Below are 22,891 nucleotides of genomic sequence, written 5' to 3'. Positions count from 1 at the left end.
CCAATTGCTCTCCTTGCACTTCAGTAACAGTACTACACACAGTACTTGAATTATTCTGTATAAACGCAATACTGGAGCTGTGGAGACCATGACCGAATCAGTGTAAGCATTCTTTGGGGATCTTTTTGGTTTGCTCTGTTTGTGGTAGATTTGTAGGTACTTTTTTTCTGACCAGTAGACTGGTATAATCCAAGTGTCACCCCAAACAACTCAGATTTTAAAGTGGAACTCTAGCTGAAAAAGAGAATCAAATGACATCTGAACTGATATCTGGATTTTAATCATTTGAGTCAACCAATATACAGTATGTGTTCAACATATGCGTCTTCACTGTATTACATCGGCATTATCATAAACATTTCCTGATTGTGACTATTTTTCATAGAATAATATGTATTGTGAACCTTACTTTTTTGGGGTTATATAACTTTAGTGTCTACATAGGAAAATGTACGGCAAAAATAATTCATTATTACATTTTTTTAAAGCGCTGTTCGGTCAGTTTGAGTTTTTCTCATGTCTTGATCCATTGCAGTTTTTCAGCCCTCGAGACCATGAGACCTCAGTGCCTCAACTAAGCATTTGAGATATCTTGAGTCTGGGTATCCATTCCTATAGAGGGGAGACGTATTTAGGACCACAATCTACTAAACCAATTTCAACTCATCTTTTAGGCCTACCAGGGTAAGAATCTCAGATTATAGCACTGCCACTATAGTATCACTGTTGAAATTTGTTTAATATTTCAATGTCATAGTTTTCATACTGTACATTGGACAAAAACCTCACCTGGAAATCCCTCCCTCGATGCTGGTCTTGTGTGGGATGCTACCCCAGGTCACACAGTCCCTAGTGTCCCCTACTCTCACATTGAAGGTGAGGCCTCGATGAAAGGCACGTTCGAGGCATGGCAGAAGCTTGAGAGTCGTTTCATTCAGAGGCAGGAAGGCATGGAACGTGCCCCCTTGGAAAGACCCCCCAGGATTTGGATGGTCTTTCTGCACAGAGGTGGTATGTAGATCACGAGGAGGCGCAACATACATCTATAGGTAAGACCTCATCTACACACCCTAGACATAAAGCCTTTGTACGACTGTCATAAGGATTCTATAATGCTTGTCGACTGATGATCTCAGTGTTGATCACACGTGGCTATATACCAGGTGGATTCAAATCAAGAGCTATTGTAATATGAAACATTGCAGCAGTAATAAATATGTGTGATATAAAAGTGCAGCCTAACCAAACTCTCTGTCATTTCCAATCCCTTTGAACAATTCCCAATTCTCAAAGGTTAGACCTTACCCCTTGGATGCCATCAGGAATGTTGTAGGTTATCTTCAGCGTTGTATCCTTGTTGTACCCAACCAGACTGATGGACATCTCACTGCGGGTCATGGTCCCTCGGATGCCCACGACACCCTCCTTAGATTTAGGATGTACTTTACAGTCGGGATGGATGTGATTCTGGCACAAGGCCCCACCACAAGCAGTCATAGACACAGATTCCCCAGTGGTTCCACCTACACAAGATGGACTGGCCTTCACCTCGGTGTCTTTCACATCTTGTTTCTCATTGGACCGGCTTGCCCCGTAATGTTTGGCGGTGGCGCTTTGTGGATTCATTGCATGAGACTTTGTACGTTCCACGCATGATGGGCACATGGCTTTTCCACCAGCCGTCCAAGATACAGATGCCCCTGCGGTTCCACATATACAGGACAAACCGGCATTTCCTTCGCTATGGTTCTTTTGGGTCTGCAGTCCCCTACTGTTAGGTATCTGGCTTTCATCAGGCTTTGGCCCTGTCAACCTCTGAGCACTGTGCTCTGGTAATGCTGCTGCGCCATCATTTCCTTCTGTAACTCTTAGTGACCCCTCTGCTTTATAGGGAGCACTGATTGTCCTGAAACTCTTTTCATCGACGGGACCAGCTGCTCCTAACCGAAGCTTCAAAAGAGGCGCTTTCTTCACATCTGATTGGCTCACTCCCTCCAAGATCCCTGATGAAGCAATGTTGGTTCCAGAGGTGGTCTCCTGGTCTTGTTTGTCACTACTGGCAGAGCTCTGATGTGCTGCTGAGGAGTTTATGTCAGCGTTGGATGGAGAATCAGAAGATGGTTTCTTAAGATCAATGAGTCTCTCTTCTAGAAATGACATCGCCTCCATGCAATCCAGTTTTGGACCAAAGATTAAAATGCTCTTAGTATTTGGCATTGGAATGATTTTCACTTTCGCCCATGTCTCTCTCACAATGGTGCATAACACCTCAACTGTCTCATTCTTCAAGTCTGACACACCCCGCTGTGTTAACAACATCTCATGGGTGGAGAAGTCCTCGGCTACCTTGGCAATCAGCTTTTTCAGCACCTGCTGACACATCCTGACGTTGGCTGGATCTTTCCCTCTCAGATTGAGGACGACCTCATTTAATGTTTCTTTCTCCTTCATCTGCAGGTCAGAGGTTACTTCCTCTAGCAGTATGTGGAAAACATCCTTTGTGTATAACCATTGAGTTGCGGGCACCACCAGATCTACACTGAAGACTTGCCCAGTCTCTGGGTGACTAGTAGTTTCGCCTCCTTTGGTCTTTCCAAACAGGTCTACAGCTGAGCTGCTGTCCTTTCTGACTTGTTTGGTCCTAACCTGCCCTGAGAAACTGTTGGACCGTCTCAGAGTGGAAATTGACTTGGATTGTTGGACTACGCCAGTTGGAACCGCCCTATCCACAGACATGTCCATATCATCCATTGAGTAGTCCTGAGATTCACTAAAGTTTGCAGCTTTTGTGGGTCTGGTTACATTGTTTTGTGCCAAGTTCAGAGGGGGTTTACCAGACAAAGAAGCAGTGGATGATGGTTCATACCTTTTGAAGAGGGTGTCTTCCTGGAGATCCCTTGGACCAGAACTTGAAATTTCAACTTTCTGACTCGTAATCCCTGAAATTGGTCCACTACCTAATTTCTGGTCATTCATTCTAATGAGTTTTGTGGGCGAGAAAATATTTGTCTGGTGATCCTCAGGAGCCTTTACGTCACTCAAGCTGGACCAAGTCTCATCATCTTTAGGTTTCTCAGAACCCATAGTTCTCCCAAATGTGGCCGCCATTTTGAATTCTTTGCTCCTCACAGCCCTTTCTTTTCTAAGCTTGGTGTCAGGGACAAAGGGTAGAGACGCATCTCCTGAGAGGTGAAGTAACTCTTGACCGTGCTCCTTTGTTGTCCCTAGCATTTCCAATAGGAACTGCTTGGCCTCCGACACGTCACTTCCACTGCCCACCAGATAGACATTGGACTTGTCGTCATTGATCAGCAGCTTTGTGAATCTCTGCGTTAAGGCATTTAAAGCCTGCTGGAGCCCCAACCTGGGGAAGCTTTCCTTAGCCAACTGCTCCTTGCGAAGTTGGGCCTCTTTGTCTTGGTACAGCAAGCCCAGCTCCTCATGCGCAAGCCTTAGACGCTCCACACCTTGCCCAGTGGCCCCAGCCTTTTGCTGCAGGTAGAGGGTGGTGATATCCCTGGTGGTGACATCCAGTATCTCTACTCCATGCCTGTCGAGGATGTCCTGGTACTCAGCCGAGCAGTGCTTTCGGAGGTATCGGAAGATGTCTGAGTCTATGACCATTGAGAAGTCCTCCATTGAGGTTCCCTTCTCTAATGCCACTGCATCCTCTATGTCATTGGTGTAAGATGTATGCAATGCCCCCGCCTCCTCTCTATGATTGGTGTATGATGTGTACAATGCATCCGCCCCCTTTCTATCGTTGGTGTAAGATTCTTGAAGAAGGGCACGATTACTCTGAGAGGCTCTGCTGGAACCGTTCCCCAGATCCAGTCCGTTGGCCTGTCCTGAGGTCTCAGTGTCCTGCTGTCTTTCTGTTCGTAGTTGAGCAGAGTTGTATCTTTTGTCATCCTTGGTGGTCTCAGCTTTAAGGGAATGGACATCTTTTGAGGTCTGTGAATTGAAAAGTCTCAGCAGACACTTGGTCAGGATTTGGACTTCTGTGTAGCGACCTTTGAAAGTGCAGAGGTCAGCCTGAACGTGAAAGGTGCATTTTATGTCGCAGGCATTTTTGAGGATGTCCGATATCGATGTTTTCCCCCCATTCAATTTGCTGTAGTCCACTGTCACAGCTGTGTCCACAAAGAGCTGAAAGATTGAATGAAGAAGAGTGAGACTAGGATGTGACTAAAAAGATGAGATGTTTAGATGATTTATTCGCTTGCCTTACCTCATCTGGGTCCATTTCTTTGCTGTGCAAACTCACACTTAGCTCATATTGCTTGTCATTCACTGATAATGTGTGATTCTGATGTTCAACCACTCTCCGAGCCACTGCGTGTCATGTAGAATTAAAAAAAGACAACAAATATTACGTTCAAATATTACTCCTCAAGGACACACTGTAGGCTACCTGAATATGCATTATAGGATGTGCTCTATAGGATGTCCCTTATCAAGATAATTGCATGTCAGACCCATCAATCAGCTAAATCAGATATGTGTAGTATACACACAAAACATCTTGTAATCTTCTGTACTTTTTCTCTTAAGGTTCTTTATGTTTTACTTATCGTACTATCTACTTCCTTAATTTATTCCGAAGCCCACGGATCGACCTCTAACCTTCACTGTCCTCAAAGGTAATGAAGGCACAGCCAGGCGTTGTCTTGGAGACCCTGACAGATGAAATGTCCCCTCCTCCATTCCTCTTCCGCAGGAAATGAATGTGGAGCTTGTCGATCAGTCTGTTTTTACTGATATCTAGGGGTAACCCACACACTCTGACCGTTCCACCCTCCTTCGCCATCCTTGTTATTTATCTGTAAGAATAGGCAAGGCCAAGGGAATCCACAGTAAACAACGTTTTGCCAAATGTTGAAATTGCAATCACTGATCGCAAACTAATCAATTCAACATTTTTGAAAGAGTATACAGTTATAATAGCAGCTGAGTATCGAAACCCTCAGATTTCAGTCATTTCAATATCATATTATCAATGATTCTGACACGCAAGTGTAAATCAATTTTTATTGCCGAAATCATTTCAGAACAAGACTACGTTAGGCAGGCCTGAATAATTGCTTCCATACATGCTGTGCACAAAGATATCAACAAATCATAAAGCAATCTGTCTGTGTAAATCACTCCATGTTTAATAAAAAAAAGTGAACTATGTTGATTTGCATTGGTGGTAATTCAAGTCATGATGTTGTGGCTCGCAAAACATAGGCCAACCCATTACCTGGATAGAGCCAAATATGATATAGCCTAACGCACCTTCAGGCCTACAACATTGCAAATATATTATATATTTGAGCAATTTATTAAAATCTTTGGATATTACCTTTCTTTTGTGTGCGTTTGTCCTAGATTCAAATATGAAACGAAATATGTTATCAGAGCAAAATGACGAACTGTTGCTTGCAAATCTGAGAGAGATAATTCTCGGTTCTCAAGAAATGGAAAGTGAAAGGACTGCGTGAAGGAGTCAATGACGGCGTCAAAAACATAAAAACAGCAACTATTTTTTTGTGAGAACAGAAAAGGGAACATTAGCGTTATGAAGTTCCATTCGAAGTTTTTAGATACATTTTTGGAGGAATATATTTTATTTTTTGGAATACATCAAAGTACAATTTCCTCGACGGTAAAATAACTGACACGGTGTGAGCACACCTACCACAAGAGGTCGCCATTACATCACGGAAAGCTAATGATGGGCTCAATTCTAATGATTTATATATACACTAGATAACCGATTGGGGGCGCTGTGTTGAATTCACGGCGCCTCCATCTTGGCACTCCCACCCATTACAAAAAATATTTTGGAAGCCATAGAAATGCTTTTATTAATGTCTACATTCGTTTTGCCACTTTTATTCTATTACAGAAATCATAATACATACTTTTAAATTATATTATGTGAGCTAACCATAAAATTGTCCTTAAAGTATACTTTTTTGAGATTTAAAGTATCATTTTTGAGATTACTAATGTTACTGTCCCACTAAAACAAAAATAAATATTTAAATACATGTAATTTTGTCCTTGAAACATTTAATTGAAATACTGTAGAATCCATTCATTCCTATGGAGGACTGCTCCTACTGGGGAATGACAAAATGGCCGACCGGTGGCCTCAAAGCCACTCGATGACCAATACATACAGCAGCATCAGCAGTCCAGGGTTTATCATTGCTCAATTCACCCCCAGTGTCTACAGTGATGCACAAAAACAGTCCACAGGAAGCCCGAAGTTAAATACAATTCCATTTCAACTTTCTGTGCAGGTGGGCAGGAAGCTTGGTCATGATGAGGTTGGAAGTTTGAGACAAAATATATAGATTAGATTTTTATTTAGTCACTTGCAATGTACAGTGAAATTCTTAAGCTTTGAGCTCCAACCGGGCAATTGTGAATGAAACAATAAAACATAAACAAATGTATAATAATAACATATACAGTATATGTTCACAACTGTGACATTGATAAATAAAAATGTCCATTGGGGTGTGGGCAGGGTAATTGGGGGAGGGGGGGCTATCTGCTAAATGACTAAAATGTAAATGTGTTCAGCATGATAAGTGTCCATTGGGGTGGGGGCATGGTAGATGCCTGTTGAGAGGAGGGAAAGTTTCCAAATGGAGAAATGCAGGGAGTCACCACCTTCTTGTGCCTTCTTCACCATTGTGTCTGTGTAGTTTGTGTAGTTTGACCATTTCAGCTCCTCAGAGGTGAATTTGACGTTTTGTAGGTCTCCACGGAGGCCCCTTTGACAAGGATGGAGGCGTGCCCATCAGTCCAATCAGCTCATTTGTTTGGCTGACATTGAGGGAGAGGTTCTCTATGTGCTCAAGTGTTACATAAAGTTTTCTGTCAAACTGTCTAGTAGTCATTTTCTCATTGCATTAGAAAAGTTGTCTTAATGTCTTTGTTTGCCAAAAGGCATCCTGTTTTTTTGTTTGATTTTAAGATCTCAATTTATGACATTGAAACAGCCTAAGAAGGTTCACTGAAACCCTTCCAACCTAAGAACTTGAATTCCATTGACGATTAATAGTGAATATCTGGTCAATATACTGTACTGTGGCCTACCATTGAACAACCTTGACCAGCACTCAGTGGAGTTGTTGGCAGAGCTTGTACAATGGCGCTATGTTCCACCACGTCAATGCCTGAGAACAGAAGATACAGGAGATCTATAGAACAGATTACTGTAGCCCACATGGGGACTGTTACCATGATAATGTGTGTAGGTCACGAGTGTTGCACATACATGAGTAAACATAGGCACGCTGTGTTCCAACTCTACACAAATGCAATGAACTACCATTGAATACTTTTTCATTTCTTCCTTTACCATACGTCAGTAGGCTATAGCGGTCTACTATGCTTTATTGACACATTTTCCTCATATGGTGTTTTTCTTCAGCAATATAACTAGGGCGGCAAAAAGCCTAGCGGTTAGAGCGTTGGGCCAGTAACCAAAAGGTCGCCAAAATGTGACAAATCTGTCGACGTGCCCTTGAGCAAGGCACTGAAACCTAATTTCTCCAGGGTTGCCTTTGATAATGGCAGACCCTGGTCATGGCCCCACTCTCCAAGGGTGTCTCATGGGGCGTTGGGATATGCAAAAAAAAATAAAAATCCACTCTCCACATACATAGGACAAATATAAGCACCCACCAATGAGATAATTTAGGTATATTCTATGCTAGTATACAAAGAGCGTTATACCGTGTGTCAGTACATGGCTGATAGCGCGTAGCCTAATCTACGCACGTAAACCGTGTAGCCGCCTCCTATGTTGTCGCGTCACTGGGACGCAGTTGGACGTCATCGCGGCTGTCGCTCTCCTTGGTTTTGACGCCCATGGTGGGGGAGTTGGAATGCATTTAATTCATCTGCCCCCGCTACCCGGCGAGGCGAAGCAAATGTCCCGTCGCCGACACAAGAATGCGGTAGCCGGGCACCACCAACCACTCAGGACGAGGGGCACAGAGCTGACCATTTGAAAACACATGTTCACCGGTATAATTCTTTGATGTCATAATATCGTCTATCTATTCTCTCTGTTCTGCCTAATATTGATTTTGTCTTTTGATCCCCTGGCGCGCAAACCCCAAAAAATGCACGGTCAATGTACCCAAATCGGACAGTGGACTGGGTTGCGCTACGGACCTTCAAGGGTAACCTTTAGTCGCATTAATAATAGCTGTTCGAGTGTATATTTAGACAGCTTAGTCAGTGGATATGTACTATAAATAAGGGGACAAGTGTGGGAATGGAAATCTGCGTTTATCAGTCATCTGATGAGGTGCGTTGGAACAGTTGTATTGGCATGTGTAAAATTAGATCTGTATTTGATTTTACGCAGGCTGTATCAGCAACGTGTCTATGATCGGCCTGGGAATAGCTCTAATCTAACACTGTTTTTCAAAAATGGGCAGGACGTTTTGTTTTTCTTTTGGGATTGCAATGCGCAAATGTTGCAGCACTGCGCTGCTCTTTACACTTTAATTATTGAATCTGCAGTTGCACTTCTGCTTTGCTGATGGGGAGATTTGTTCACGTAAGAGTTCTATGTTGTAACGGTCTGGGTTTAAAACGCATATAGGCACCATTGCATAGGCCAATAACATCCAACCATATAAACTAACAAAGCTGTTAATTTAAATAAACAAACAGCAGCAGCCAATATGCTATTTCAATGGGTTGCAACATTTACTAAGACTGTATCATTTGTCATGACTATTTATTAGGTTACTTAGACCTAATTATTATTTATTTGTTGCTATGATTGATTTTAGGAACGCTTGGGACACTAGGGAATATTGAACCAATTGACTGCTCTCCGTTGGTCCACTTATGGTCAAGATATGCAGTGTGATGTAATATCCTTGTGGCCCAGCCCTCTTTCTCCACTCCAGTTACAGCAAGGCTGCAACAGTAGTGCCTTGTGCCTGCTTGAAGCCTAGCTCTTATGTCAAAATGGCATCATTCCAAGGTTTAGGCTGTGGGCTGTATCCTAGGGGGCTCCACGTTAATCTACTGAATGAATGTGGAGATGTTCAGCATTTGAATATTGCCAAGTGTGTTGTTTATTGATAAAGTTGTGCAGATATTATTTTATTGCACTATAGCTTAATAATTCAAGTGACATCTTTCAAAAACGATTGGGATGCTACATTTTTCCACACTTGCCATAAACTGTATGTGAATGTCCTCCTTGTTGTTTTTCTCTTCGATTACATTCCATTTGGTATCTCAGACCCATTTTCTTATCTCGACTCCACATCTCTTCCTTTCCTCCTGTAGGAATTCTTAAATCCCAGAGTCCAGTCCTAAGGACTTAGTCTGGGCTGGTTGTAATTTCTCCCCATTTCCGCCGCCTTACGTTGTTGCAATTTAAAGCTCATTAAGCTTGCTCAATGGAAAGTCTCCATCGAAAGGTCTTTTAAGTCAAAGATTTAATAACAGGTTTAATCAAGGTCTGTTTAACACATCAACCCATAATGTTGTACTTTGACTTTTTATTTGTGGAGTTTGGACCAGAGGCATACAAGCACATTCAGGGTTCAAGACGTCATCCAAAAGCACACCACAGTGGTTCGCAAAATGTACAGTACTGTTGGCCTATAGTACACAGGGGCAATATTTTTAGCTAGGTCCCAGTCTTAAGCCACAACTCAAAAGGAAGCCACTAGTAGGTTTTGACCACCACGGTAAACACTGGCATGACTCACTTGGTTCAACCGTCTCTTTTGTCCCCCTGTCCTCTTATCTTCCTCAGGTGTGGGCGAGCCACCGTCCCACCGCTCCCCAAACATGGCTGCCTCATCTGTCCCTTCCACGACCCCGGTCCCGTCCCCTCCCAAACGCTTCCTGGTTCTCTTCGACTTCGACGAGACTATCGTCAACGAGAGCAGCGACGATGCAGTGGTGCGCGCCGCCCCGGGCCAGCAGCTCCCCGATTGGCTGAGACACTCGTACCGCGAGGGCTACTACAACGAGCAAATGCAGCGCATCCTGGCCTACATGGCTGAGCAGGGCGTCACTGAGGACTCAATTCGCTCCAAGGTCGAGCAAATTCCCCCCACGCCCGGCCTTCTCACTCTCTTCCAGTACCTCCAGTCCCGCAAGCAGGACTTTGAGTTGGTGGTGGTCTCCGACGCAAACATGTACTTCATTGAGGCATGGCTGGAGAGGGCTGGGGCTCGCCACCTCTTCCACAGGATCTTCACCAACCCGGCCAGCTTTGACGCTCAGGGGCGCCTGGTGCTCCTGCCCTTCCACGCCCACGGCTGCCAGCGCTGCCCCGATAACATGTGCAAGCAGGTGATTGTACGGGAGTACCTGGCGCGGCGGCAGCAGGAGCGCGGCGGCTGCCCCTTCCAGAGGGTGTTCTACGTGGGGGACGGGGCCAACGACATTTGCCCCATGCTGGCCCTGGGGCCCCGCGACACGGCCTTCCCCAGGAGGCACTTTCCCATGCACCGGCTGCTGCAGGAGATGCAGGACGCTGGGACGGAGGGCCTTAAGGTCAGCGTGGTGCCCTGGGCCAGCGGGCAGGACGTGGTGGACTGCCTGAACAGGCTGGAGGGGGAGAGATGAGATGGAGAAAGGACACTGCAGCTAGACAGGTACCAGATTGTGTGCTGTCAGTACAAACAAATCTGGGACCAGGTATAGCACATAGAAGCAGGGTAGGAATGAACAGATTAGGGCACCCCCAAAAGTTACTGTTAAAAGTATTAAAGTGTAGGAGGAAAATGACATTACGCATGTCCAGTGTTTTTAAGCAAGTGCTAGAGATCCAATAATATGTTTGTAAAAGACTAAAGAAGACTTGACTTCTTGCAAATTATGCTCCCATGTGCTTCATTGACAACGTTTTGACCTGAGGTAGACCTAAGGGTCGAAGCAATATCAATAAAGCACACGGAAGCATTGGTGAAGAAGGGTAGAATACTTCAGTGTGATTGCAGTGTGCATAGTCTTCCCTTTTGGTTAGCAGTACTACTGGAAACATTAAGAATATTCATTTTAGGTTAACAGTACCATCTCTGTAGGCATTAAGAATATTCATTTTGGGTTAACAGTACCATCTCTGTAGGCATTAAGAATATTCATTTTGGGTTAACAGTACCATCTCTGTAGGCATTAAGAATATTAATTTTGGGTTAACAGTACCATCTTTGTAGGCATTAAGAATATTAATTTTGGTCCAGTCCACTACTTTGTAGGACACCTCCAGGAGTTAATGTGTCATTTGCACCTTGGGATACAAGGGTTCTAATCTTCCCACTTGGTGCTTGATGGCTGCAGTATGTGTGGGCTTTTGTTCTACCCCAGTTCTAAAACATCCTGCAGGTATAGTGCTTTATAAGTTGTTATAAGCATATATGAGCCTTTATAATGTCTTATAGTAAGGCTTAATCAATCATGATGAGTAGATTATTGTTGAAATAAAATGGGCTGTTGGCTTGGGTATAAAAAGCCTGTCTGCACACTCTAGCTTTTCAAGATCAGGGTTGGTAACTATTGGGTTGAAGACACTGTCCGTGTCCAAAGGCCCATACTAGCGTACTAAATAGTATGCAGAAAAGATAGTGTTATAGCATGTGAAATTTAAAACATAGTACTCCGAATGCGTCATCTAATACGCGATTGCGTTGACTCCGGCCATTCGTTCGTTTTGGTACACCGCATCAATTTATCTGATTATCCGCCGTTTTCAAACATGTGAGTCGGGAAAAAAGATGGTGAATTCTACTAGATCAGACGTCGAAATGAGTATGCAGTTTAAGTATATAGTACTTCTAGTATGGGTATTGAGACACAATCAATGACCTTTACATGGTCCAGGAGTGTGAGCGCTGTTTTGTCCCGGCCCAGCCTTAACACACCTCATTCTGCTAATAAAGTAAGTGATGACTGGTTGACATAAGTTGACTAATAGAATCGTGTGTTCTAGTTGTGTCTGGTACAAAAGCCCACACACACCGTGGCTATCCAGGACAAGGCTTGGGATAGAATGACATGGAGATAGACGCCACTGACGCTCTGGCACACACTCGCTGACACCTAATATACAAGAGCAATGTACACCGACTCGAGATGCAAAGTGAAGCCCGTGCACCCGCGCTGCACCTCTTTGTACAGTACACCCTCACATTGGGAGAAACCCATGAAACACTTGAGACATGAGACATTGGAATCTGTGTGTGGTCCCATGTCTATCATTCTATTGACATTGGAGTGTCTCAATCCCTCCTGCTATAACTTTCATGGTCTCCTCAGACATTTGAACCTATTGGCTTTCCTTGAACATCCCCATCTCCAGTGTTAACTCTTTCATTGAGCTCTGAGACTTGACAGGGGAGACTATTAACTAATTGAGTCAACAACCCTCTATATCTGGCCTGCTATCCACCCAAAAAACGCAGAGAATCAACTAATGTCCTCCAGAAATGGTTGTTGGAGACTTGTTATCGAATTAAAGGGGAATGCCTGGAGATGGTGGTGGTTTCTACCAGAAGAAACCAGGGCATTCCCGTAAGCATTCAAATATGAACATCTCCTCCAGTGATAGAAATACTACCTTGGTACAGCACCCTATTTCAGTGCAACCTCACATACTGAGTCTATGTGCATGTCTATGTAATTTGAACCCTATACAAGACAAGTGTGTGCTCAAAGTCGTAAATCACTGTGAACAAAAGGCCATGGGTTTTGAGTGTTTGTAACTTTGACCCTGATGCGACAAACAAACAAAAATCCAAAAAGGCTTCCTTGAAAATGAACAAACCTGCATGTTGATGTGTTAATGTCGTCAAAGAAAGTGCCTTTGATGAGATAGCAAATGATGAATCAGTGTTACAGCACTTGTTGGTTAAATTTGTCTCCGTTGTAACAATATAATCTCTCATCCAACCATAGGCCTACTCATGGGTCAAATACGTTCAAATACTTGTGCTGCGCTTGATTTGGTTTGTCCGGTACAATGGGACAAATGGAATAGTCCCAAAAGTGTGAACTTCAAATCAAGGTGAATAAAGCGCACCTCAAATACTTTCAAGCATCGGTCATCCTCAAGTATTTGAAGGTCTTCGAGCTACTGTATGTAATTGATCCAGCTCTGGTTGCCTTAAGCCTCCATGTTCAGGATGGTAGCAAAAGAAGATGGCGAGTAGAAACAGATTTGACCACCAGGATAACGCACAGGCCTCAATAGATCCTGTCTGTAGCTTGGTCTCTCAGGGAGCGATGAATGATGTATAGAGCATTCTGTAATACAGCAGGAATAGCTGCTGATACAAATAGTTTATTTGCATATATTATTTGCATATCAGCTACATTGCTGTGACCCATGATCCGCATATGATCAGTAAATCACATTGGAGATCATTGATTTTGCACTGTCAGAATATTTTGAAATATTGGAGTATGATACTGAAAGAGATGAAAGTATTTTAGTGGTTTGATGATAGCCATAGTGGGACTTCACCTTAGCTATCAGTCGAATATGTAATACACTATGCTGAGGATGGTGGTGGTGTTGTGTGTATTCTGTGATCACTAGATAATACATAATTGACCTGTAACTTGACCTGTAACTGCAATCCAGACATTAAGCTTGGCATAGAAGAATATCCTTGTTTGAGTTTTGTGCAATAACTGGCTTTATGTTCACAGTATAGGGTTAAGTGAAGTGAACGAGAGGGAGTGTGATACTGTGAAACTCTTATCCCCAATGTGTCCCGCACCTACGGACCGTTTTCACTATATAATCTCACCTCGACTTTCACTGAAATGTGTTACAAATGTTGGTAGATGTGTTATAGCCCCACTTAAACCAAAATGGCCAGTGTTTTGGGGGCTCCTCTTGGCTAATATATTAATTTCTCTTTGAAAATGACATCTGTGTGTGTTTGTGTGTTCTGGTTTGACGGCTTGAGAACTATCCTACTTGTTTTGACCGGCATTACTCCTCCTGCAATACTGAACTGACTGATCCTCACTGTTCTACTTTAAGAGACGTTATGCTGTGTACTTCATGTTTTAGCCTGTTTGTCTTTCATCTAAAAATCAAAGAGACCATGTGTGTAATGTACCATTGTAATAGTAACAGGAATATAAAGCCATCAACTAACAGCAGATTTTCCTGATTTATTTTCATCCGTATTCAGTGCTTCAAGTCTTGAATAGGAAACTTAATGGAGAATGAGTTGAATATATATATTCGATGAATGTAGTTAAAGTGTTGGCACTGCATGACCAATTGTAATTCCCATGCTTTGGAATGTGTCAACAATTAAAACAATTTTTTTATTTGAAACAGCATGCTATGGGCTCAATAAGCATACCCATGCGCATAGGTATTATTTCCACAAGGTGGCGCCAGTTGAATATGTTTCTGCCAAACGACTGAACGTAGACTACAATACAGTACTAGTGGACAAACGCTAACGTAAGGAAAATGGAATAGAATCGACTGTCAGAAGTCAATGGTGGCGTTCCAGTTCACCAAAAGATTGCTATATCATATGGATGTTGTTCCTGAGATGTCCAATTGTTCTGCAGGCATTGTAAGATCTGTTAATCTGCGCAATGTGACTGCATAAAACACACACACACACTACTATATCATAAATAAATAAAAATAGTTTTTTTTGTACTCAAAAGGGTTGATGTGTTCTTACACAGTTACTTTCAAGTTACGTGTAAAGGGCGTTCTGTTTATCTCGTAACCAAGAACCAAATGTTTAACAGTCTGTCACGAGAGACTCGGGTTCGGTCAACAGTATTGCTGATCACATACTACAACATTGGTTTTACTGAATATGACAGAAAAGGCCTGCAGCCTTTTGTAGTGATGTAGATGACATCTGGTGTTTGTGGTTGTCTGTGTCACTTTACTCACACTGAAGTGAGTTGAGATGCTGCTGAACTCAGCCAAGTAACCAGTTGACTCAGCACACACACACACACACACACACACTCACACGTGTGCTCGCACAAGAACACACACACACATGTGCATTTATGCACACACTAACGGGCGCAAGCACACACACGCGCACATACACGCACACGCACACACACACACACACACACACACACACACACACACACACACACACACACACACACACACACACACACACACACACACACACACACACACTATAATAAGGACTTTTCCATCCACTGAGTTTATGCATTCTTCCTCTCTCTCCCCCCTCTCTCTTTTTGCCTCACTCTCTCTCTCCCATTCTCTGTATGAATTCTGCCACTCTGAGCCCTCCAAGCAAATCATTGTCATTGCTGTTGTCCAACTATACATTTTTAGTTGTTATCCCCTTAATCCCTTAACAATAATGTCAGAGAGCTGACCAGCTATTGGAGTAGACAAGCTCCTCTCGATCTCTCTCGTGCTCTCAATTTTTTTACATTCAGCATCACTACGTCAATGGAGATTTAGTATTCTTTCTAACAAAGATATCGACATATATTTTGGGATGTCGTGTATCCCTGGAAATAATCAGAATTCATGTAAACATAACAGTTTTGAAAACATACATTGTCCAAACAAAATAGTCTCTTGGCACAACTTACCCTGGGTATGGGGTAAATGGAGCATATGGACAGGGTAAGTTGAGCTGCCTTGGGGTAAGATGTTCCACATCTACACATTTCTGTAATTATTATTACCACTGCTTTCGGAAAAAAAATTGAGTTCATATGGATGACAAATTGGCAAAATACTATGCATATTACTGACTAAATGTAATCATCATTTGTATAGTGTATGTTGAGCCCCAAAGCAATCATTTTGATAATATTAGCCCACATCTACAAGGATGTACTTTCATGCTGGGTTTAGGACCTCATGTTGTAGCTTATAGAGACCCAAACGGATGTATAAAACAGTATTAAAATGATCTACTTTGGTTTAGCTACAAGCATCATGAAACTTAAAGCACAAGAAATGAATTTGACTCTGTGAAAATCCGTTTTTTTGGACCTAACTTGATTCATTTTGTTTATGGTTTTCTAGAAGCAAGGGGTGGCTTAACCAACCCTTTGCCACAACTTACCTCACTCTCCCCTATGTGAGCTGTCTCTGACTGGCTCTCAGAAAGACTATGGATGGTTATTGACTATATGGACATGAGCATGTATTGTCAGTGAACCTTAACTCATAGCACCGTAGACCGTAACTAAAATTGGTCTTTCATTTTAAGCGGGCATCGGGACTAAAATTGCTATAGAGCTAATATTTTCTGTGTCTATTACTGTCAAATTGGCTGAATAATAAGACATGCCGCTAAATTCAATTGTCCATGACCTAGGCGTATAAGTGTATAAGAGAGGGAAATCTGGTTAGCGCTAAGCGCATCAAAAACAATGACAAATTGACTCTGTTGGATCTCGACCTTCAACAAGATCACCCAGCTCCTCCCTTTCTTCCACTGTCAATATCTAGGTATCAGGAGCACAGTCAATTCTCAATCTAATACGCCCGTATCCCTTCTCTACACTAAAGGAATCCCACTTGTCAAAGCACTTTACAAGCCAATGCTATCTGGTGATTGTGGGTAACCCCATTGATTTTGCTACATTCAATTACTCCTCCCGAGGTGAAAGATAACTCAGTTAAGGGACTATGGCCTTTTAAGAGGTCACTTTGAATTAGAACCTTGTGCTTTCTTTGCCAAAACACTATCAGGCTGATTAGACCAAAAGTGTTTCCCTTTTGCATTCGATTAATTTGTCTACCTCTTTGATGGCTGTAGGCACTGGGTTGGCCAGAGGTGAAGCCAATTGGTTCTACAGAGTGTTCCTAATATGGATTCTGTTCTGTTGGCAGCAGTAGTCCATCTACAACCACTTTAAGGTGTGTGAGCCAGAGATACGATTGAGACAATATGCTCCTCTCTTGTCTGATTTGAAGTCGCTTCTCCAATTTCTGGTGGAATTGGGAGGAAATGTGGAAACAATAGTGTAATAAGGTTGGACGTTTGAATCAGCTCTCTATATCCTTGTATTTGTTATAGTGCCCCATGTTTTTTTTAGGAAATGATTGATGCTGGTGTTAGGCAACCCTGACTAGACCTGGGTCAAATACATACAGTACCGTTCAAAAGTTTGGGGTCACTTAGAAATGTCCTTGTTTTTGAAAGAAAAGCCAATTTTTTGTCCATTAAAATAACATCAAATTGATCAGAAATACAGTGTAGACATTGTTAATGTAGTAAATTACTATTGTAGCTGGAAACGGCTGATTTTGAATGGAATATCTACATAGGCGAACAAAGGCCCATTATCAGCCACCATCACTCCTGTGTTCCAATGACATGTTGTGTTAGCTAGTCCAAGTTTATCTTTTTAAAAGGCTAAGTGATCATTAGAAAACCCTTTTGCAATTATGTTACCACAGCTGAAAACGGTTGTTCTGATTAAAGAAGCAATAAAACTGGCCTTCTTTAGACTAGTTGAGTATCTGGAGCATCAGCATTTGTGGGTTCAAATACAGGCTCAAAATGTCCAGAAACAAAGAACTTTCTTCTGAAACTCGTCAGTCTATTCTTGTTCTGAGAAATTAAGGCTATTCCATGTGAGAAATTGCCAAGAAACTGAAGATCTCGTTAAAATGCTGTGTACTACTCCCTTTACAGAACAGCTCAAACTGTCTCTAACCAGAATAGAAAGAGAAGTGGGAGACCCCGGTGCACAACTGAGCAAGAGGACAAGTACATTAGAGTGTCTGGTCTGAGAAACAGACGCCTCACAAGTCCTCAACGGGCAGCTTCTAGACAGAGTTGCAAAGAAAAAGCCATATCTCAGACTGGCCAATACAAAGAAAAGATTAAGATGGACAAAAGAACACAGACACTGGACAGAGGAACTCTTCCTAGAAGGCCAACATCCCGGAGTTGCCTCTTCGCTGTTGACGTTGCGACTGATGTTTTGCGGGTACTATTTAATGAAGCTGCCAGTTGGGGACTTGTGAGGAGTCAAACTAGACACTTTAATTTACTTGTCCTCTTGTATTTTACAAATGTATTGAACTATGAGTATGGCCAGGTGAACTTTCTTTTTAAGAGATTACAATGTTACAACTGAAACCATATTATTTTTTAAACTAGCGCCTTAAAGTCTGGTCCTGACCCTTCTGTATTTTATTTACATGTTTAAATTATCAGGGAAACCTTTGAGAGTAGAATTCTCGATTTTACAGACAGACCTGCCCACGCTCAATTGGGTGTTGAGGTGATTGGCAGGATCAATAAACTCTGGTCCGGAAATGCCACAGGCGTGTATAGCCTATTGCAAGGTTTTGTTCCAACCAAGCACCACACCTGATTCTGGCTTAGTATGGTAGGAAATAATAAGAATTTAGGTAGATCCAAGTCAGAAACTTCGTTGAGGCAGTCACAATAAGCACAGCACGTGCTTCATCCAGAGATGTTGGGTTTTGCTACACCCTGCTCTCTTCCTCCTCCCCTCCCCCTCTCTCTTACAATAACCTGCAGTGATGTAAAAGTATTGTAAACTAGTCAAGCCATGGTCAAGCCAACCTTAATCTTGCTATGTGGTATATGAAGACACAAGAAAAAAAATGTCTCTTCAGAGTCAGAGGTAAGACATTTGCTCTCACAAAGAACTTAAGTTTGGCACCATACAAGTGCAAGACAAGGGCTATATATACATATATACATTTTGTAATGAACAAATTGTAAATTAAATGTAAAATGCACATTCTATAGCCTACTCAACTCGAATCTTTCACAGGACTATGTACTCTGACTACTGTAGCTTACATTAAGTGAGATTTTAGGCCAGTACTGTTAGCTGCTCGGATAGAGTAATCGTAGACTGGGCCAGTGAGTGCAGTACAATGTGAATAGGTAAAGTTGGCGAATGGTTTCTGCAACTGAAGTGTCTGTCTGCACTGCTCCGCTTTTCAGTTGCATCCGTCTCGCGTGCTCTCGGGAGGCACTGGTCACGATTGCTCCTTTTGAAAACGTCGACAATTTGCAATTGAAATATAAACTTTGTGAAAGATAAATTGTGTGACTACATGTCACTTGCTTGTTATACGTTGACGGCGCAAATCTAATGTGTTTGAAGAGAACCACTTTCGTTAAGCCGTTCGAAGACCGTCGTGGGGAATCAGAATTTAGCCAGCTGTTTAGCCAGTAGCATGCTTTCTGAACGTCAGCCAGATGTGGAGCAAGGCTTTGAAGCTGGAAAAGAAAAATAACCAACGTGCGAGTATTTTGGGAGTTTCTATCCACCCAGCAGGCAATCCCGCGTTTTTTAAAAACATTTAAGTAGCTAGTTGTTCGAATATAGAAATTGATTTAATCAACTTTATGGTAAGAAGACATTTGGTTGTAAATGGGACTTTGTTGAAAACCAAAATATGACAGTAAATCTGAGTTCCTCAATCATATTTGTTAAAGCCAAGTTGACGTTTGGACAAGGTAAGATTTTTTTAAAGACAGCTTTCAAGCCAGCTAGGTAACTAACGTTACTTTGACAACATTGTAAATGTCGTTTGCTTGCTAGCTAGCTTTCTGATATTGTTTGGTAACATGTTGTGCAGTTCGCAATTAATTATGGCTAATGTTAGCATGCGCTAGATCTGTCACAGTCTCGCCCTGACCCGGGTCTGATTCCCGCATTATTTTTGATTTATAACTTTTTTGCTTACCATCAAGCTACAGTAGCTAGCTAGTTGGCTTGCTGTAGCTCTCTGACTTTTTTTTTTTAGAATATATTTCATCTTATCAAGACTGACTTGTATCTGTTTAGCTAGCCTATACATACCTAACATTACCAGTGAATATGACTAACGTTAATAAGTAACAACTCATAGCTAGCTAAAACACAATGGCAAAGCATTTCAGACCATACCAGGTCATGGAACAAAACTTTAAAATGGATTAGACAACATGTCCCTTTCCCAAAGGAAATGTCTTTGTTGAAAGCAGTTTGTAACACACACACACACACACACACACACACACACACACACACACACACACACACACACACACACACACACACACACAGCAGATATTTATTTATTCACAACACCTCCAGTTAAATTAACTTGTGTGGGTATGCTGTTATTGAGAGATGATACAGTGAGAAACAGTAGAATGGCAGCAATAGACTTTCATCAGGAAAAGTTCTCAAATGTGGCTGTCGCAAGACTCTGTCCTATCTTTTTTAGATTTTTCTATTCTTTCTCCTCCTCACACTTTATTTCCACTTTCCAAAACTGTAGGCCTGTGCATTTAAACAAGAGAGTGGGAACGGGAGAGAGTAGGTGCAAGAAAGTGATATATTTGGGAGAATGGGAGAGAATTGGATTCTTGATCATTCTACTAATGAAGGATACATTTACATTTTAGTCATTTAGCAGACGCTCTTATCCAGAGCGACTTACAGAAGTGAATGCATACATTTCATACATTTTTTTCTCCGTACTGGTCCCCCGTGGGAATCGAACGCACAACCCTGGCGTTGCAAACACCATGCTCTACCAATTGAGCCACACGAGACATGCAACCAAAAATATCACTATGGCTTACAAAATCTACGCTGTATCATCTAGGGCAACATTTGCAGTGCAGTAACTCACCTGTTCAGTTATTAGCCTACCGTCCATCAGGACTATCATGATTCCTGTTTGTTCTCTGTTTCCAGGTATCTGGGCTTTGAAGTCCCCCAATTGACCGACATCCAGAACTGAAATAGACAGGTAATAATGCCCTCACAATGTTGATATTTTTCCCCACTGTTAGTTTTAGAATTATTTTAGACCAATATTCAATCGATTGCAGTACGTACCTTTCCAAATAGTGCTTCCAGAAGTGCGTTTGTTTTGCACTGCAGTGGGATTCAAGATGAAGGGACTTGACACCTGATTAGAATGAGTCAATCTGGTTGCAGTGAATGCATGTCTTCTCAGTCAGGTTTGCATTCAGAACTAAACAGAGTAATGGCATGGGACTCTTCTAAAGGCACTATCCTGATCTCCAATTGATTTAAATACCGGCCTTATTTTATTCTATCTATACTCAGGGTGCCCTTAAAAAGTCTTAAAAGGTCTTAAAGGGATGATTAAGGACACCAGAGTCAGGTAAACTAGTGGGTACCATTTTATGTCTCTGTGTCCAGTATGAAGGAAGTTAGAGATAGTCTTGCAAGCCAATGCTAACTAGCGTTAGCACAATGACTGGAAGTCTATGGGTATCTACTAGCTAACAGTAGTTAGCATTGGCTGGAGAAACTACCTCTAACTTCCTTACTCTAGGGAAGTAGATAAACGGCATCATTAGCAAAATCCCGAAGTATCCCTTTAAATTCAGTTTTTCGAAGGTCTTAAAAAATGTGACGGAGATGACTACTGTAAATTCCGGACTATAAGCCGCTACTTTTTTCCCAGGCTTTGAACCCTGCGGCTTAAACAATGACGCGGCTAATATATGGATTTTTCCCGCTTTCAATTTTTTTTCCTTAAAAAAAACACCTTCTGTGACGTGCTCAGTTTTTTGGCGGCATGAAGCTTTCATTAGACCAATGAAATTGCCGAACGGGTTAAGGTCAAACAACTTTTTTGTTTACTGTTTAGATTAAATTGAGCGCTCTCAAACTTCCCATCATTCTGATTACGGTAGTCATTTTGTCACCCTCATCATGGCAAAGACACGGAGAAATGCATATGATGCAGCTTTCAAGTTGAAGGCGATTGATCTGGCTGTTGGAAAAGGAAATAGAGCTGCTGCACGGGAGCTTGGTCTTAATGAGTCGATGATAAGACGTTGGAAACAGCAGCGTGAGGAATTGGTCAGTGCAAAAAGCTTACTGCAAATTTTTTTTTTGTTACAAGCCTGTTTCGTTAAAGCCTATTTATTTTTGTTACAAGCCGTGTTTTGTTAAAGCCTGTGTAAAGTTCATTTGTTTCAATGTACCGGTAGGCACCTGCGGCTTATAGACATGTGCGGCTTATTTATGTTCAAAATAAAATAAAACATTAATTCAGTGGGTGCGGCTTATATTCAGGTGCGCTTAATAGTCCGGAAATTACGGTACAGTGTTTCCGTTATATTGTGCTGCTACTTAATTCTTGCCACCATGGCAAATAAATATAAACAATTTAACATCAAATAATACTCGAGGCGCACTCAAAATGTAAGAGAGCTATCCACATGTGCTCCTCTGTGTGTGTACATCGTGTGCCAGTGCGAGTCGGGCCGTTGCCAACTTGGTCCTGGAGTTTCTGACGGGCTGACCCCAGGTGATGAAGGTAGGCAACAACACCTACCTCAAAAGGGTGGGTGCTCCCCCTCCTGTACTCCCTGTTCACCCATGACTGTGTAGCCACGCACGTCTCCAACTCAAACATCAAGTTGGCTGATGAACAGCGATGAACATGATAACCAACTACGATGAGAAAGCCTACAGGGAGGAGGTGAGGGCCCTGGCGGAGTGGTGCCAGGAAAATAACCTCTCCCTCAATGTCAACAAAGCAAAGGAGCTGATCGTGGACTCCAGGAGACAGCAGAGAGAGCACCACCCATCCACATCGACGGGGTCGCAGTGGTGAGGGGAAAAAGCTTCAAGTTCCTCGGCGTGCACATCACGGTCAACATGAAATGGTCCCTTCACGCAGATAGTATGGCGAAGAAGGTGCAACAGTGCCTCTTCAACCTCAGGAGGCTGAAGAAATTTGGCTTGGCACCTAAGACCCTCACAAACTTCTACAGATACACCATTGAGAGCTGTATCACCGCCTGGTACGGCAATTGCACTGTCCACAACCGCAGGGCTCTACAGAGGGTGGGGCTGTCAGCCCAACACATCA

General features: G+C 42.5%; 3 protein-coding genes across 5 annotated transcripts in view; 2 read left to right on the top strand and 1 right to left on the bottom strand.

Moving 5' to 3' along the window:
* Positions 1-259: 259 nt before the first annotated feature.
* Positions 260-5,506, bottom strand: LOC115160678 (uncharacterized). The gene is made up of 6 exons (XM_029710931.1): positions 5,348-5,506; positions 4,627-4,823; positions 4,232-4,335; positions 1,306-4,149; positions 790-998; positions 260-612 (listed from the first exon to the last, which is right to left on the bottom strand). The coding sequence occupies exons 2-6, from the start codon at positions 4,808-4,810 to the stop codon at positions 540-542; spliced, it is 3,414 nt and encodes a 1,137-aa protein (XP_029566791.1). The 5' UTR covers positions 4,811-4,823; positions 5,348-5,506; the 3' UTR covers positions 260-539.
* A 2,360-nt stretch (positions 5,507-7,866) lies between these two features.
* On the top strand, positions 7,867-14,344 carry LOC115160667 (probable phosphatase phospho1). 2 transcript variants are annotated; one of them, XM_029710911.1, is made up of 2 exons: positions 7,867-8,034; positions 9,797-14,344. In XM_029710911.1, the coding sequence occupies exons 1-2, from the start codon at positions 8,025-8,027 to the stop codon at positions 10,615-10,617; spliced, it is 831 nt and encodes a 276-aa protein (XP_029566771.1). In that variant the 5' UTR covers positions 7,867-8,024; the 3' UTR covers positions 10,618-14,344. The 2 variants fall into 2 exon arrangements, with proteins under 2 accessions (XP_029566771.1, XP_029566780.1); XM_029710920.1 differs by lacking the exon at positions 7,867-8,034 and adding an exon at positions 8,073-8,320.
* Positions 14,345-18,371: 4,027 nt separating this feature from the next.
* Positions 18,372-22,891, top strand: part of LOC115160649 (gap junction gamma-1 protein) — a 60,016-nt gene continuing 55,496 nt past the window's right edge. The window contains exons 1-2 of one of the 2 annotated variants that reach the window (XM_029710901.1): positions 18,372-18,651; positions 20,731-20,785. The gene's annotated coding sequence lies outside the window, so the exon portion shown is untranslated. Of the gene's footprint in view, positions 18,652-18,952; positions 19,500-20,730; positions 20,786-22,891 lie in introns of those variants that run through there. The other variant, XM_029710894.1, reaches the window with a different exon arrangement.

The sequence above is a fragment of the Salmo trutta genome, chromosome 2 (assembly GCF_901001165.1).
Source record: "Salmo trutta chromosome 2, fSalTru1.1, whole genome shotgun sequence".
NCBI classification, from domain to species: Eukaryota; Metazoa; Chordata; class Actinopteri; order Salmoniformes; family Salmonidae; genus Salmo; species Salmo trutta.
This window is presented reverse-complemented; position numbering and strand designations above follow the sequence as displayed.